The 17,058-nt window shown below is 39.1% G+C and overlaps 1 protein-coding gene across 1 annotated transcript; it reads right to left on the reverse strand.

Annotated features, from left to right (window-relative positions):
• Positions 1-1,749: 1,749 nt before the first annotated feature.
• On the reverse strand, positions 1,750-2,257 carry LOC133790083 (auxin-induced protein 15A-like). The gene has a single exon (XM_062227662.1). It carries the CDS (start codon positions 2,194-2,196, stop codon positions 1,921-1,923), a length of 276 nt encoding a protein of 91 aa, XP_062083646.1. The 5' UTR covers positions 2,197-2,257; the 3' UTR covers positions 1,750-1,920.
• Between the last annotated feature and the right edge of the window lie 14,801 nt (positions 2,258-17,058).

The raw sequence follows: 17,058 nt of genomic DNA on the forward strand, positions 1-17,058 counted from the left end.
ACAGAACTCTGCCAGGTGTCGGCCACGTGTTCAAAAATATCTGCCACGTCACTCGTGCTTATTTTTTTGGATAACAGTATCATTGTTATATAAATTTCAAATAAATAAACAATATTATATATAAAAGAATGACACAAACATACTAAAAGAAAAATTGAATCAAAACATTTTTTATGGTTTTTTTAATATATATATGTATATAATATGATAACCATTTTAAATATAAGTGATAATTTTTTTAATAAAAATTAAGATTATGTATTATATATCATTGTTATAATGATATTTTAAAATATTAAAATTCATATTAATATAATTATTAAATATCTAGTCTTGTATAAATATTATTATAATAATAATATTTTAATTCATATTAATATAATTATTAAATATGCAGTTTTGTATTAAATATTATTATAACAATTACATTTTATAATATTTGAATTTATATTAATATAATTAATAAATATCTATTTTTAATTAGTTTGGAATGTATTTTCCATTAAATATTTAGAATATTCTGTTAAAGTTAACAAAAACAACGTTAAAACCAAAAATTTACGTTATTTATATAAATAGATATAACATTTTTGTTGATGAGTATCAAAAATATATTTTAATTTTAACATATTTAAATAAATACAATATTTATATTGAAATCTTAGTATGGGTGGATTTATTTTAATAAAATAAATATCACATCTATTTTGGTCTTTTAATTTTTAAGAGGACTTTAATCATATAGTTTACCAACCACCTATACTTTTTCCAACTCACAACACTTTAAATCTTTAATACACTAAATACTGTGCATTTTTTCCCCGCAACACAATTACATCTATTTTTGCCCACAGCACAACTCCAACTATTTTTACTCACAGTATAGCAGTACCAAACTCGCCCTAAGACAATTAAGTCTGTTAATATCTTGTTTGATGTGCAAGTTTAATAATGTGGACTGAGAACATGGAGAAGTATTCTTTTAGGGAAAAAAAAAAAGGTTCTAATCAAATAAATTTGATGAGAGAAAACATATTTCCTTGTGAATTATTCAAAAGGACTTATGACTACTTCCTCGTGGTCCCCAAGGAAAAATATTTACAAGATAGTTGGCAAACAAAAAATTGAAATAATAATAAGTTTTGTTAGTAATTTTTATCTATTAGCGCTTACACCCATTACTAGGCATTTAAGTGAGAAATAAGTCTAATAAGATTATGAAGTAATCTTGTTTGAATGGAATTGATAGAGCTCCCATTAGATGATAGAATCCAAATTCCTCTTCAGCTTTGACTCAGCAATTGTTGGTTGGGCAATACTTCAAAGATCTTAGCTGGTGTTGATGTATTCAAACACAGTTATGCAACTATTATTTTCCTATGGCACTGTGTTAACAAGTGAAGTGTAATGACTTGCCTAAATTCAAGTGAGAGGTGTAGAAAGCAAAGAGAGAATTTCAAGAAATTTATTAAAAGGATTGAACTTCTTACAAGAAATTTATTTATGTAATAATAGAGTAATGAAATTGTACAGTTTCATTCTCCAAGAAAATGGTTCACTGTAAATTTGGTAAATCAGAGTTCTATGATCTGTTTGGTCTGACAACTCAAAACTAAAATGACTATTTTGAAGTGCCAAATTCGTTATTTCGCAGATTACTTTGCATATCAATATGAAACAAGAAGAATGAAAAAGATTCTAGATCTTAATATGAAGAGATTAAAACACAAATAAAACAATTTATTGAAGAAAAACTTTAGCAGTTTCATTTGTATCATTCTCAAGGACATTGTTATTTCAGTCCCCAAGGAAAAATATTTACATAGTGATGGTATTGGCATTGTTTGCCATACAAAAATTGTAACAATCATATTTGTTAGTAGTTATCATCTATCTATACTGATCATCATTCATTAGACATTAATTTAAGCTAGAAACAAGATTGATGAAAGCATCTTCACTGCAGGGAATTGTTAGAGCACCCATTGGATGATCAAATCCGAATTCTTCTTCAGCTTGACCCAACAATTCTTGGAATGAAGGATGGTTCAAGTATGACCCAGGGATCACAAATCTTGTCATTTTGTTCTTCCCAACATAAACTGCCAAATATCCTTTTGGAACATCTTTTGCAGTAGAAAAAGACCTCTGAATAAGTTGCTTAGCATGAACTACGCCGGGAAAACGAAAACCCATGATTGTTTAAGTCTCTAAAAGTAGAAGAAGGAAGAAAGTGTAAGCAAAGAGAGCTCTAAAAGTTCTGCAAAAGAGAGCTCTATTACTTGAGAATGTGAGGAGTTGAGATGCTAAAGAACCTAATCTTATTGAGTACATATAATCAATACCCTTGATGAGAAATGTAGGAAAGATAACTCTGTTGTGTGGAATTAATGAGATGGGGTCTAGTGAGTGGCATAATCTTTGAGCAGTCACATGGTTGTGTCTTCCTATCATATTTATTGGTTCAAAGTTAATAACCGACTAATTTGAAAGCACAAAAGAAAAAAATTGTTAGCTGATCACATATGTTTCTTTTTGCTGCATATCTTTGTTTCAAGTGGGGTTCCCTTGTAGGTTGTTCACCTGGTGATGTCCATACATATATCACAGTCACAACCAAGTGTCCATGTATGAGTCAGAAGACAAAGCCATGTGAAGATTGAAATACTTACCCTTTCTTTTTAATGTCTATACTTATTATGCTCAAGTATGCCAGAGAACCATTCATCTATATATACATTCACATTACCACAAACAATCATCAAGTACCCACATTCTCTATTGAAAAAATCATTTGTGCTCTAAATGAAAACTCAGAAAGAAAGGTCAACATGGCATTTGAATTGCCTGGTCAGTCACTTTCCAATATCAAAGAAGCAGCTTTGAAGACTGCAAACATTCCAAAAATGGATAATTTTCAGTCTATGTTGGAGAAGGCCAGAAGAAGAGTTATGTAGTACCTTTGTCTCAAGAGCTACTAAGTATGGAAGAAAAAGAATTAATGGGTGAGTGTACAATTCTTTGCAAAGATGATATCTTCATGGATCTAAGTTCTCAGAATTGTAAATAGCAGCACTAAACAAGAATGGGAGAAAGGTAAGAGGACATCAAGTCCTTTGTATGAAATATAGAGCTTATGTCTAACTTTCAAATGCTTATGTCTCTTGCAAATTCATCAATCCATCCCAAATGTCTTTAGAACCACTTATTTAGAAGCCTTAGATATGTATGCATTCAAAAAATCCATTCATCTATATATAAAGGGTACATAACCAAACAGCTGAATCATCAAGTGCTCACATTCTCTACTACAAAATATTTTTGTGAACTCTAACACTTCTTGTAAAGAAAAATACAAAGAAGATCAACATGGCATTTAAACTTTCTGGCTTTGTTCAGGGTAAGAAGACTCTCTGAAGATCACTTTCAGGCATTAAAGAAGTAACCTTGAAGTCTGCAACCATTCCAAAAGGCTGCTTAGCTGTCTATGATGGAGAAGATCAGAAGAAGCATTATGTAGTACCTCTTTCGTACCTAAATGAGCCTGCATTTCAAGACTTGCTAAGTATGGCTGAAAAGGAATTCAGATATGAGCATCCGATGGGCGGACTCACAATCCCATGCAGAGAAGACATCTTCATTGATATCACTTCTCAGTTGAATTGATTGTAATTGTAGCATTGACATAGATTCATAGAAACACAATTTTGTAGATAGCATTGATATACTTTTACCTTTTCATTAGGAAAAAAGGGAATTTTTTTGACTAATTGAGAAGCTAGTAAATAGAAATTACTCATTTGATTAATACATGCTGTCTTTTCGGTTGAATTCCATTTTTCTTGCTGATATCTTTTTATCAATGTCTCTGTCTTTGCCAACTTCAAAGCTCACTGGCCTTAATTTGAGAAAAATTTAAAATCAACTATGACAATAATACTAGTGAATCACAAACATTACCTTAGCATTGCTTCTAAATATAAATTTGTAACTGAGATCAATAAATAGGTTCTGGTTTTGATGAATGCTTCTACTTTCTTTGTTACCAAACTTAGTTTTCATTTCACTGATATTTACTTGGTATACTAACTCAAGTATATATATTACCATTGAAAATTCTTCTATATATATAAATATATATAACTACATTGGTTTTCAAATTTCAATTCTCAATCATAACTCCAAATTATACAACTCTTGAGTTAAATTTTCATTGCTAGGACTAGAACTGGTATGAGAAGAAGTAGAATATAATAAGCCATAAAAGAGCAAAATCACAAGGCAGAGGACTACAATATGTATTTCATTTCCCTTAGCAGCTTTTTTTTTTGACAAAATTTCCCTTAGCAGCTTTTACCAATAATAAAGAGACAGCTATGTCAAATAGTATAGCCAAAATTTGCTCTTTGCTTAGTCCAAATGAGCTGATGGAATTTATAACTTCTAAATGGGCAATCAAAATTAATAAGATACATATGCACCAAGTAAACCAAGAACATAGACAAGTACTCTTTAGAAAGAAAAAAAAAGGATCCAATCAAATAAAATTCATGAAAGAATATTTTTAATGTATTTATTTGGAATCAATCTTGGAGACACATGAATGGTTACAAGGTTATTTGACATTTTCTGTCAAAAAGAGAAAAAGATTGAAATAATAATAAGGGTTGTTAGTAATTTTCATGTATCAGTGTTACACTCATGATTAGGCACTTAAGTGAGAAATAAGACTGACAAAGGAATCTTCTTGGCATGGAATTGTTAGAGCTCCCATTGGATGATTGAATCCAAATTCCTCTTCAACTTGATTCAGCAACTCTTGGAAGGAAGGTTGGTTCAAGTATGACACAGGAATCACTATAAGTTTCTCTAACTCATGGCATTCACACGACGTGTCCACCATCATGGCACACATTACCCACCTAAACGTGTTCTAATCTGACCTGACTAAACTAACGGGGAGCTACGGCCAGCCATTTCGTAGTCTAATCTGGCCTGACTACGAAAGTTTGGCTGCCCGACTAGGGTAATTTTCACCGTCTACCCTGTCCTCTTATTTTGTTGTGGTCGCAGAGGAGCCCCATCGGGTCCAGCAAATAAAGGAACCCCATCATGCAGTCTAATCTGCCTTGACTACTGCATCATAACCATCAGACATCCCACTTCGGTTTTGCCTCCGTTACGAAGTAACTGGTTTGGCAATCCAAGGTTGGGAGGAACTTTTCCAGCACTCGCACCCACATCTTACACGCCGACTACCTTTGTTGGGTTTGATAGCCTATCCCAGCAAAAGGTACCAAATAAACCTCAGTATGGGTGCAATGGAAAAATGTCTGATCCCAGGTTCTGCCTCTCTCAGCTCTGCCTCGGCGCCTAATCCCGCATGTTGCGTTCTGCATCCGAGCTCAGCCACGTCGCCCCCTCTGGCAAATGGTAGAGCATCTAACTTGCTCTTTCACGCACCCAAGGGGACAACTTAGTTCTAATGAGAGAGCAACACAACTCTCTCCAAGCATATAAGGTCAACGCACTCGACTCTCTCAGCGATCACACGAATTGTAACGACCCAAAATTACTAATAAGGCTTAAGAGTCTTGATTAGTGTGCCAGGAAGGCATAATTGGAAGTTAAGGGAATTAATGGTAAGAAAGTGTGTAATGGGTATTGGATAAGTGTGCAGGCCCTGTTTGGCCGGTAAGGGCATAAATGTGAATGTGTGTGATAAATTGTTGAGACCACATTATTATGTGGGTAGATTGATAAATATATATGTCTAATAATGTTTATCTGATAATTGGTTATATTATGTGGTAATATGACATGTGATATATGCGTGAGAACCACATTATTATGTGGACAGGTTCATTGAGCACGACGCAAGACGATTCTAGGGCCAGATAGTGGGAAAAGTCACAATGAGGGTTTAAGATAAGACTTTGGGGAAGTCGAGGATACTTTTAGATAGCGGATGGTAATTTGGGTTATCGGGACACGGAAATAAATATATGGAGATATATTTGAGGTTAGAATGTCTAGGCGGGAATATTGGGGGATTTTACCATTTTGGCCTCGGGGACGGTTCCGGCACCCCGAGCCTCGGGATTAACTTAATAGATAAGTTAGACTTAAGGAAGCTTTTGGAAGAAAAACATAAACCGACTCTTATTTTCTCTCCCTTCTCTCTCTCAAGGGAACTAAGAAGAACACAAGGAAAACAGAGGGAATTTGGAGAATTTAAGCTGGGATTTCAGAGGATTTCAGTGGGGATTTAAAAGCTTGGTGCAAGGATTATCCAAGGATCATTCAACTAAAGCCAAGGTGGGAATCAACTGTGATTTTGAGGTTAGAAGCTCTGAGTTTTCTGGGTAGTTGGATAATCATGATTTTTATGTTTAAGGTTGAATTGAAGTTAGAATTTGGGAACCAGCTAAGATTTTGCTTAGAGAAGAGGTTCAGCTGAAGAGGTAAACTTTAATTTATGAATTAGAAGTTTAAATCTGAGTTTTGGATGGTTGGTTGTGGTGTTTGATGTTCTTGAGTTTCAGAGATTGAAACATGGATTGCAATGGGTTTTAGGTTGGGTTTCCTGTTGAATTATGATGTTAGAGTTGTTTTAAAGTGTTGGGAATGATTGGTATTGAAATAGGGAGCTTTGGGGTGGTTTTGGGTAAGGTTTGGAGGTTGAAAATGGTGGGAATTCTGGGTTCGACGGAAAGGGCCGCGGCTCTGTTCTAGAGCGCTGCGGCCCTAGCTTGCAAAGGAGCCAAGAAGGCTCGGCCAAAGGCAAGCGCCGCGGCGCCCAAAACAAGGGCCGCGGCGCGTGTCCCCTTCAGGTGTGGTGTTGGCTCCGTTTTGGTGAAGGGCCGCAGCCCTTGGTTGCACACTTAGGATTTTGAGGGTTTTAAGCATGGGGAAGTGACCTAGTGTGCTCGGGTTTGGTTTCACCACCGTACTTGGTGGAATTTGATATCCCGGGAGTTAGTTTTATAACTGGAACCTATATTTGGGTATTTATGAAACCCTATGCTTTGGTTGTGACTAGGTAATAAAGGCCTAGGCTCGGGAACGAATCGTGCTTGAGGGGCGTTGCTCGTAATTCTATAACCGCACAGATTAAAGGTAAGAAAATTGCACCTGTGTATGTGGCTAGGATGGGACTAAGTGTTCCCTATATTTGAATGTATCGTTATGTGATCATAATAAACCATGTGAATGTGTTGGGACTAAGAGTTCCCTATAATTGTATAAATGTCATAAGGTGGTATCATGCCACGGGGACATGTGGTAACAGCCTAAGGGTGCCGAAATCCACACTTGCGCGTAGGGCGCGGCTCGGACACTGGTATCCGAGGAAAGCTTATTATGCACTGAGCTCGGTTAAGCTGGTCGGAGTCAGTGGGCATGTCACTGTAGTTGGCCTAAGCGAGCCAAAGGCGATGAGTTAAACAGAGGGTGCGGCCTGCGGGCGTTAACCCTAGTTATTGCTTGATATGTGTTTGTTGTGGATTAATGTCTGTGACTTAATGAGTGTCTGGAGCTGGATTAATGGTTCTTGGTCAATGTGTTGCTTGAATGCATTTTAAGGCCTGATGGTACTGAATAGTATTTTGTGGTTATTGGACTATGCTCTGTGAATTGCTAGCTGTTAATACTGTTATGTCGTGATATTATGTTTTCTTGCTGGGCTTCGGCTCACGGGTGCTACATGGTGCAGGTAAGACGAGTCGACCATGGGTTGGAGAGCTCTGGGGGCAAGGTGTACATTGTCAGATACTCGACCACCACGGTCGAGGGTTTGTTCAGGAACAGGAACCTAAAACTTGTATTTTGCCATTAGAGTGGCTCGGTTACTACTTGTAATTAAGAGCTTTGTATTCACGTTATTTAAACCTTGATTTGGGATCCCATGTTTTAAACATCTGCTTTTAATAAAATTTAATTGTTTATAACCGAGATTCTTTGAAACCTAATCCGCTTGTGTCATTAGAAACACATTTTGAACTAAATGACTTGATTAGCAAGTCTTGCACTACTTCAAACACACAGTGTAACGGTCTTGGTTATCCAGGGCGTTACATAATGGTATCAGAGCCTTGACCCAGCCGGAAGTGTGGCCGACGGGGACGTCGGGCCCGTAAGGGGGGGTGATTGTGACAGACAAAATCCCGTGATCCGTATGGGGAAAGACCGGGTAAGCTGTGCAATCCCACACCGCCTAGGGAAGGTCAAGTGTAATGATTCTAAGACTGTGTAGGTATGGGACTGCACAGTTGAAGATGGCTTAAATGGATTGATGGGTACTACCTATATCAGGAAGGTGCATCTTCTTTTCGGTAGCTCACCACTTGAGAACTCCATGGTTAAGCGTGCTTGGCCTGGAGTAATCTAGGGATGGGTGACCTCCTGAGAAGTTTTCCCAGGAAGTGTGCGAGTGAGGACAAAGCACGCTGGAAAGACTTGTCTTGGTTTGTAGGGCCAGTCGTCATTCCAGAAAGCAGCCATAGTGATGTGGGGCGTCACACGAATAATGAATATAAATTTTTTAATTCAAAAGATCAACTTTATTTATAAAATATGTTATGTTCAACATTACTTTACAGTTATTTACATCACTCGCCTATATTCTCGCTTGAGATACAAATAACGTAACTTATAACATGCATCTCTTGGGAATATCTAATCCCATTCAATACGACGCGTATACTCTGCCATTGCACTCTCTAGCTTCGGATGACCTAACCCATATCGCTCACACGCTATGTAATACGGGATTCCACTTCTCACTAATTCATTCAACGAAAACGTTGAATACAACCAATGCGGCTTATCAGAGATCCACCTCAGAAATGGCACATTTACCCAATCACGGTGGTCACCTGAAATGGAAATGTCATCAAAACCATTCAATCACCTCAAAAAATTATGCCATGTAACTAACTCAACACTTAACTGGGCATTCTCTCCCACCATCTGTACAGATTCTTACTGTATCTCACGCGCAAAGGCCTAAAGGGTGTATGTAGCCTCTTATCAACATACGTCAACTGAACCTCATCAACTATAATATTTTAACTATCATAATATCAAGAAAACACATTCAACAAAGACCAAACATAGAACATGAATGAATTTTTATAAATTGTATTAATATTTTGTACATCATTACATCTACAATTGTCAAAACAATCACAAACAAAGAAGAGTCAACACGAATGCACAAATATAGCAAAACTACGTCGATCATTCTACCATACCTCTTTCACCAATCGGCCTTGCTTCTGTCTCTGGTGTAGGTCCACCACCCTCTGTCCAGAAGCCTCTGCCATGACAACAGTGCCAACAACAGAAGACACCTGCCCTGCGATATCACCTTCTTCGGCAAGCTCCCCACTTACAGTATAAATTGTGCCCAAGGTGTCACCCCTCTGCCTCAATTTTTCCAGATGCTGCGCTGGGTAGTTGATTTGCAGATCCCTGAGCTCACTAAGATACTGATCGATGTTATATTCTCCAATCTTCACGTCGATACTTTTACAATACATCTCCAGCTTAGCCCATTTCTCCTATGGAGTCTGCTTCTTATTATGCAGTGCAAGATCTAGATATTTTGCAGTATCCACTTCGGCAATCCTCACGAACTTGCATTCGGTAATCTCGCGATCCCTAATGCGCTGCCTCATGGCTTCTACTGCTGCCTCTTTTGCTGTCTGCAATACAAACCAGTCGACTACTCAGCACATGAAACACAAAACTCAACCATAATGTCATCATACCAATTTATACAACACATACCTCAACCATTTCTTTCAACTGTCCCTTGATTCTGCCTATGGCCCCATCTTTCTCTTTCAAATTATTGTTTAACTGGAGCTATACCTCCTACTTCTGCTTACGCGCGCTTGCAACGTCCATTTCCAACCCCCCCTTCTGCTGCAATTCCTTCTTCTCCTTCTCCAGTATCTCCTTATCCGTTTGCAAGGATACAACATCTTCTTGCAAATCACTAATTATGTTATCTAGATTCTCCATCCGCGGTTCATGTTGCGCGCAGAACTGGCTCTTTTCCATCCATTTGTTAGTCATCGCCACCAAGTCTGCCTTCAGCTTGTCACGTTCCATCTCTAGTCCGACAGACCCTACTAACTTTGCCTTCGTGGCCACCACTTTCTCTTTCACCGCTGCTAGTTCCCCCTCTAACTTTTTTTATAGCCTCTACAAGCACATCACGGTTAGCTTCGACCATCCTTCTCCCCTCGCGCTCCTCCTCCAGCATGGCCACCTGTTCAGCCATTTTAGAGCTGTTCTGCACAGCCGCTGCATATTCCCTTCTAGCAGCAGATGCGCATACATAGCTCTGCAAAATATTCACTAAACTTGTCAAACATCAAACGCGACAGGCACTACATGATACTAACTCTAAACACATACAGGGTATTCGTATACATATTCTATCAATCAAAACTCACCATCCATATGTGGTTAGATACTTGTTGGAGCAAATTGCCCTGACCGCTTAGCGACCCAACCGCTTCAGCAGGAAGGTGTAATGCCCCAAATTTCCTAATAAGGTTTAGGACCTTGATTAGGAGGCCGGGAGGGCCATAATTGATTTATTATGACATTTAATTATTATATGCATGTTTACGTGAATTATATTATTATATGATGGTGAATGCATGCATGCATATGGGAGAATTTATTATTGTGAGGGTATTTTGGTAATTTGGCCACTGTGGGCGTAGTTGTATATTCTGGGTGGATGGTTGTGATTAATTAATATAGCCACATTATAAGGTGGATTGGTTCGAGCTATTCGACATGAGACGATCATGAGATGTAAGTGTTCGGTCTAGTCATAACGGGTTTAAGTTCGGGGCTCGGGGTGAGTCTCGGGGTGAATTTAATGATTAGAGCATTACCGGGAATTAAAGGGTAATGGGATATGATTTATTGGTATTTGGGAATATTGAGGATAGCGGGAATTGGAGAGCGTTAATTATAATTAACGAGATAGGCGGGAAAGGACGGTTTTACCCTCGGAAGCTTTTAGAGGGGTTTATTTGGCTCTAGGGTAATTTGGTCATTTAAGGGTGGATATACATGATTTAAAAGGCTGCTGGCTGTGGAAAGTGGTAGATTAAAACAGAACAAAACAGAGACTTGCCTACTCCTCCCCGTACATCATCTTCTTCATTTCTCCTTTGGTGTTCTTGAGCTCTAGGAGAGGTTTCAAGCTAGGTAAACTTAAAGGCTGGGTTGGTGGCTTGGTTCAGCTTGTAAGGGAGGTCCAAAACCGGTTTCAAGGTGGGTTTTAGTCTTTGATTTCAGATGTTGCTCTGTTTTCGTTTAAGTTTTTAGCTCATGAATCTTGATGTGGGAAGTGAGAATCAAAGGGAGTTTTTGTGTTGGTTTGATTGGAATTTGATGAGGGTGAGCTATGGGTGTTATTTGGGGGTTTAATTGTTTGTTTGGAGGGGGATTAGGGATGGTTTGAAGGACTGGTTTGAGAGGAAATAGCACATGGGAAAAACTGGGTTCGTGCGTGGGCGTTTTGGCTGTTCTGGGCTGGGCGCCGCGGCGCAGCTATGGTGCGCCGCGGCCCTTGGCATCTGGCAGGGGTAGGATCCTCTCTGTTTGAGGGGCGCCGCGGCACAGCAGGGGAGGGCCGCGGCCCTTAAGGCCATTTTGACCAAAAACATTTTTTTAGCTTGGGGATTCAAGCCATAGACCTCGGGGTTGAACCTAGTACCCGATTAAGTGGGGATTGATGTTCCGGAGGCTAGATATTGATTGGGGAACTTATGTTGATCATTTTTATTGATGATACCTTATATTTGGTTATGACTAGGTGACCACTAAAGGACTAAAAGTTGATCGTTCTCAAGGGTCGTTCTTTTAATCGTTCTGGCTCGACTTTGAGGTAAGAAAACTGCACCCTGTGTATATGTAACATGCATGGCTATATGATGCATGTTGGTTGATTATTGAGTATGACATGCGTGGTTAATATTGATGCATGTCGGTTGATTATTATGTATGACATGCATGGTTATTCTTGATGCATGTTGGTTGACTACTAAGCGTGACATGCATGGCTGTTATTGGAGCATGTTAGATTGCTGGATATATTGCATATGATGCACGAGAAACATGTGATTAGGACATGCTTTGTATACTGGGTATGATATTGTTCAGAGCTTGAGCCTCTGTGATTGTACATGGTCCTAATTGTACTGGTATCTGTTTAAGTAAGCATGCTGAGTACCTTGTTTATGGATATTGAACATGTGGTATATGATTGGTGGCATGACTTGCTTGTGTATGGCACTGACTAATCAGGGACCGAGTCTAAAGTCGAGAATCATGCATTGAATGGCTCTATGGCATTAATGTTAGACCGACCCTAGGGTCGAAGAACTTAAAAGCGCTTGCCTGGTCTAAGACCAGATGATTTCAGCCAAGGTATATGACCCCGGTGACTGTTTGTCACATGGCTGGGGGACGCTGTCCTTAGTCACGACTCTAGAGTCGAGAGGATGGTTATGTTGGTGACTAATCACCATGCACCTATCCTAACCGAGCTTATGAAAGAAACGCTTATCACTTAAGCCCTGGTGACCCTATCGTCACATGGCTAGAGGGAGCGATGCTCATTATTGTGACTTTTGGCTATTGTCACCTATCTGTATGGACCGTTGGTTCCGAATGGTTACTATGATTATTGTTGATATTATATCATGTTATATATTGTGTTTTCTTGCTGGGCTTCGGCTCACGGGTGCTACGTGGTGCAGGTAAAGGCAAGAGGAAGCTGGACCATCCTTGAGTTGGAGAGCTTAGGTGATGACGTGTACATATGCGGCTGCTCGTCCGCCACGGCCGAGGTTTAAAGTGGAACTAGGGTTGAACCCTGTTTTGCCGCTTAGAACGGCCTGTTGTAAATATTTTCTGTAATAAACTCTGAAACTTTATTTTCGGGATCCCAATGTATATATTAAACGTTCTAGTGAAACGTTTCACCCTAACCAAAATGTTTAATCCCTAAATCGCTAATCATACTTAGTTCACGATTTGGCCAAATGACTCGATTAGCGAGTTTAGCACTATTTACAAGGCACACCGTAACGGTCCCAGGAGTTGGGGCGTTACAGAAGGTGTGGCCTACTGATGCGCAACATCTCCTCCATCACCTCCGTTGACGCGGACGACACATACTCTGGCAAACCCTCTGCTTTATCAATTGCTTCTCTCCCTGCTAATGCAGCAACAGAAGCAACGGGGGCAACTGGTTCCCTGCCTTTTGCTAGTGATGACACCACAAGGCTATCAGATGTCAAAGCAGTTAGTCCCACCTCAGGAAGTTGTGGCATGGAGGGACGAACAAACAACCCTTCACAAACATCCTCACCTGGGTCACTTGGCAAAAACACTGGCGCATGCACCGCAGAAGACGCCAGTTGCTCTAGAAAGGTATTGGGTGACTCAAAGTTACTTGTCCCCTCCGAGGATGAAATGATGGCCTCCCCCAAGGATGTCCCAGTCACTGCAGAGGATGCTATGCGAGTACCAACACCCAAGTTCTGACCGCCTACGGCCTCGGTAGCTCCTGATTTCTGACAAACAGGAGCAATTTCCGAAGTGATGGCTTGGCCCGCATCGACTGGCCGAGAAGGACTGGGCGTGGTCCCTGAACCACCCCCGGAAGCATCTTCTAAAAAATGATTCTTGGGGGAGGCAGAAGTGGGGCGCTTCCCCTCTGATCCAAGCCTATGGCTGATGACAGACCCTCCAGTCAAAGTAGAGCCAGAAGACACAACCTCTGTTGATCTTGTACAGGTGTTGGGAGATCTCGCCTCCACCAGCAAGTCATCTTGCATCTGAGTAGTAGCTATCGCTTCTGACGGCTTGACTATCGTAGAAGATAGAGCTGCAAGAGGCACGACGCTTTTCTGGCCCTCTCCTAGAGAGGACCCTGGTGTAGAAGAGGAAGAGGACGGCAGTGGTAGAGGATCAACTGGGGCAAGTCCCAGAGGCGCCTTGGGTAAAGTCAGAGCTTTCCCAAGTGGTAATTTCCCAGGCATAAGCTTGGGGATTGTCAAAGAAGAGCCTCCGGTGGCAGAACCAGACCATCTTGAAATGCGAAGCTTGGACGAAATGCATTTCCCATTGTCTGAATCTTCATCAGAAGATTCTTCTCGAGACTTCCTCTTTCCCAGGGCATCCTTTGGCAGAGGCACCTGTTGGAGAGGTTGGACTTGCAAAGCAGCAGAGGGCGTGGAAGATCACCCATGTATGCGAGAGGACCTACGAGCCAAAGCAGATTTGTCAGGGGACGATTCTGCGGCAGGGGGTGGGTTAGAGCCATCTTTCTTCTTGCTCTCGGGGACCCCTTGTCGCTTGGCACATGTTGCGAAGGTCTCGGAGCATGCCCTTTCATACTCAGTCTTTGATAATGATAGAGTCAGAGAAGCAGGGGGAGACCTTTTTAAGAACATACCCAATTTCTTTGCACACGTGGCAGTGACCTTGGCGAGGGACATGTCACCCTTCAATGCCCTGACTCGCATAGCCCCAAGATCAGTTCGATCCATGAAGCAGATCCGAGTCATAATCTGCATGCAGTAGGGATTCATTACCCCTCTGATACTAATGGCATTTTCTTTGGACTCATGAAGAAGCCCTTTCTCTGTCAGCAGGTTTTGTCTCTCAAGGCTCATGCTGACCTGAGGCCACGAGAGATCTGGAACATAAAATAAAATTTCAACACAGAGGACCAGATCAATAGACAGTCCTTTAAACGCAACATATTTACACGAAGGAAGAGAAAGAGCAAAGTGAAGACGAAGCTCACCTCTTATGAAAATCCTGGCTAGAGGGAAGATCTCTTGGGGCAAGAATTCGGGGTACCACGCACCTCCGACTGCAAAGAAATACTTGTCCCAATTCCTGTGGGAGTTGTCAAAATCAGTAAAAATTGTTCGGTCTTTCTTGGGAGAAAGGTAGAAGGTCTTCCAGGGCTTACCTTCTATTGCTTTGTTTGTCGATTTGGTAAAGCACGCATAGATATCATCTGATTGGATGTCGACGTTCCTGAGAGCTCCAATCATCTGAGATCCAACTATGGACTGAATGGCGTTTGGAAGAATCTGAGAAATGTGAGCCCCAGAATTTGAAATTATCTGGGCCAGCAAAGCAGGAAGAGGAAACCAGAGCCACTCAATGTGCCTCAGGCTCATGAAAATCTCACTGGGCTTGACCACATCTTTAAACCTCCATTCTCTTAGCTCAGAATCTGTGAGCATTCGAATCGTAACATTGTCTAGGACGTCGAACTATTTGCGTACACGGTCAAGTGCAACTTTGTACCCCTCACGGTCCACTGGTTCAGGAGACGAGCGTGAAGACATGGTTAGGAAAATTGGTTGCCTACGGAAGTGAAGGGGTAAATGATCTTAGGGTTTTTTCCTATGTTCCTCTCTAAAAACGTAGAAGTAAGAGTTGGGAGATTTGAAAATGAAGTAATTTGAATTGGAGCAACAAAGTGGGAGTGGAAATACCATAATCAAGTGAAATACTTGGTAATTGTGTTCACATTTAATTTGAACATTTGTTAGGGAACAATGTGACCATGCGTGTGCAGCACACCTCGATTGACAGGAAGCGACGACGTTGGGCGAAAATTTTGGAGATGAAGAGTCAGCCCAAGGTTCGAACCGTTTGGCGTGCATACCACATTCGAAACTCGGGGCGAGGGGCATTTGTTGGGTCCAAAATATTTGGCCCAAAGGGCTTTCCCATTTTAAGAAAGTTGGAATGAAGCGTTTTGAGCCCTACAGAAGCTCCAGAGTCAGAAGTCGTAGGTCAGAGGCAGTATTCGCCTTTGTCCTTTGCACACTTAATAGATCCAAAAGCATTTTGGAGGGAAATTCGGTTATTCCTCCGACCAATCAGGGAGCAAACTTAACCGACTAACCACCTATTATTTTTTATTATAAATACCTAGTTCTCATTCAGTTGGAGGGATCAGAAAAAATCTGACTTAAGCATCGGAGTGTCTTTCTTGCATGTACCCTGACAGTTCAACGATCAGCAAAGTCATCTTCATTGACGAAGAAGCACCGATGAGTTAGAATTTGTTGGCAAGTACCTCCAGATTTAGAAAGACAAAGTTGTTGCATCAACAATATATATAATATGATAACCATTTTAAATATAAGTGATAATTTTTTTTAATAAAATTAAGATTATGTATTATATATCATTATTATAATGATATTTTAAAATATTTAAATTTATATTAATATAAGTATTAAATATCTAGTTTTGTATAAATATTATTATAATAATAAAATTTTATAATATTTTAATTCATATTAATATCTCTCTTCTATATAAAAAGTTTGTAAATAATAGAAATTCTTGATTTTAACGGTTTTTTTTATTTTTTTCCGTTAATTTTAACGGAATATTCTTATATTTAACCGTAGATTGTAAACATGACTTAAACATAAATAAATAAATAATAAAAATATGATATTTTTTAGATATTTTATAATTATAATTATTTAAAAATAATAAAATCATACATTTTATGACTTAAATAAAATTTAATTATACTTAAACTTAATATTATATTAAACATATAATATATAAACATAAACTTAAACAAAAATAAATTAATTAAAATATGATATTTTAAAGATATTTTATGATAATTTAAATGATTAAATCATATTTATTTTAAAATAATAAAGGCATACATATCATTTTTTTATCTTATAAATTTGTGTGATAGTTTGTTTTTCATCAAGTAATTGAAGCTTTTTTTTCTTCATCAAATTTACCAAAGGGCATTGCGAGATACATTAGTACCTAAAAATAGTTGAAGTATGTATACTACTATCTACACTATGACTTTTTCTATTCTTATTTTATTTCTATTATTTAATTTCTTTTAAAATATTATTGTATTTTATATATATGTCATGTAGCCATGTAAATATATATATATATATGTCAACGTTGTGTTTAAATATCATATATGTAAAAATTATTGAT

The sequence above is a fragment of the Humulus lupulus genome, chromosome 7 (genome assembly GCF_963169125.1).
Source record: "Humulus lupulus chromosome 7, drHumLupu1.1, whole genome shotgun sequence".
Classification (NCBI taxonomy): Eukaryota; Viridiplantae; Streptophyta; class Magnoliopsida; order Rosales; family Cannabaceae; genus Humulus; species Humulus lupulus.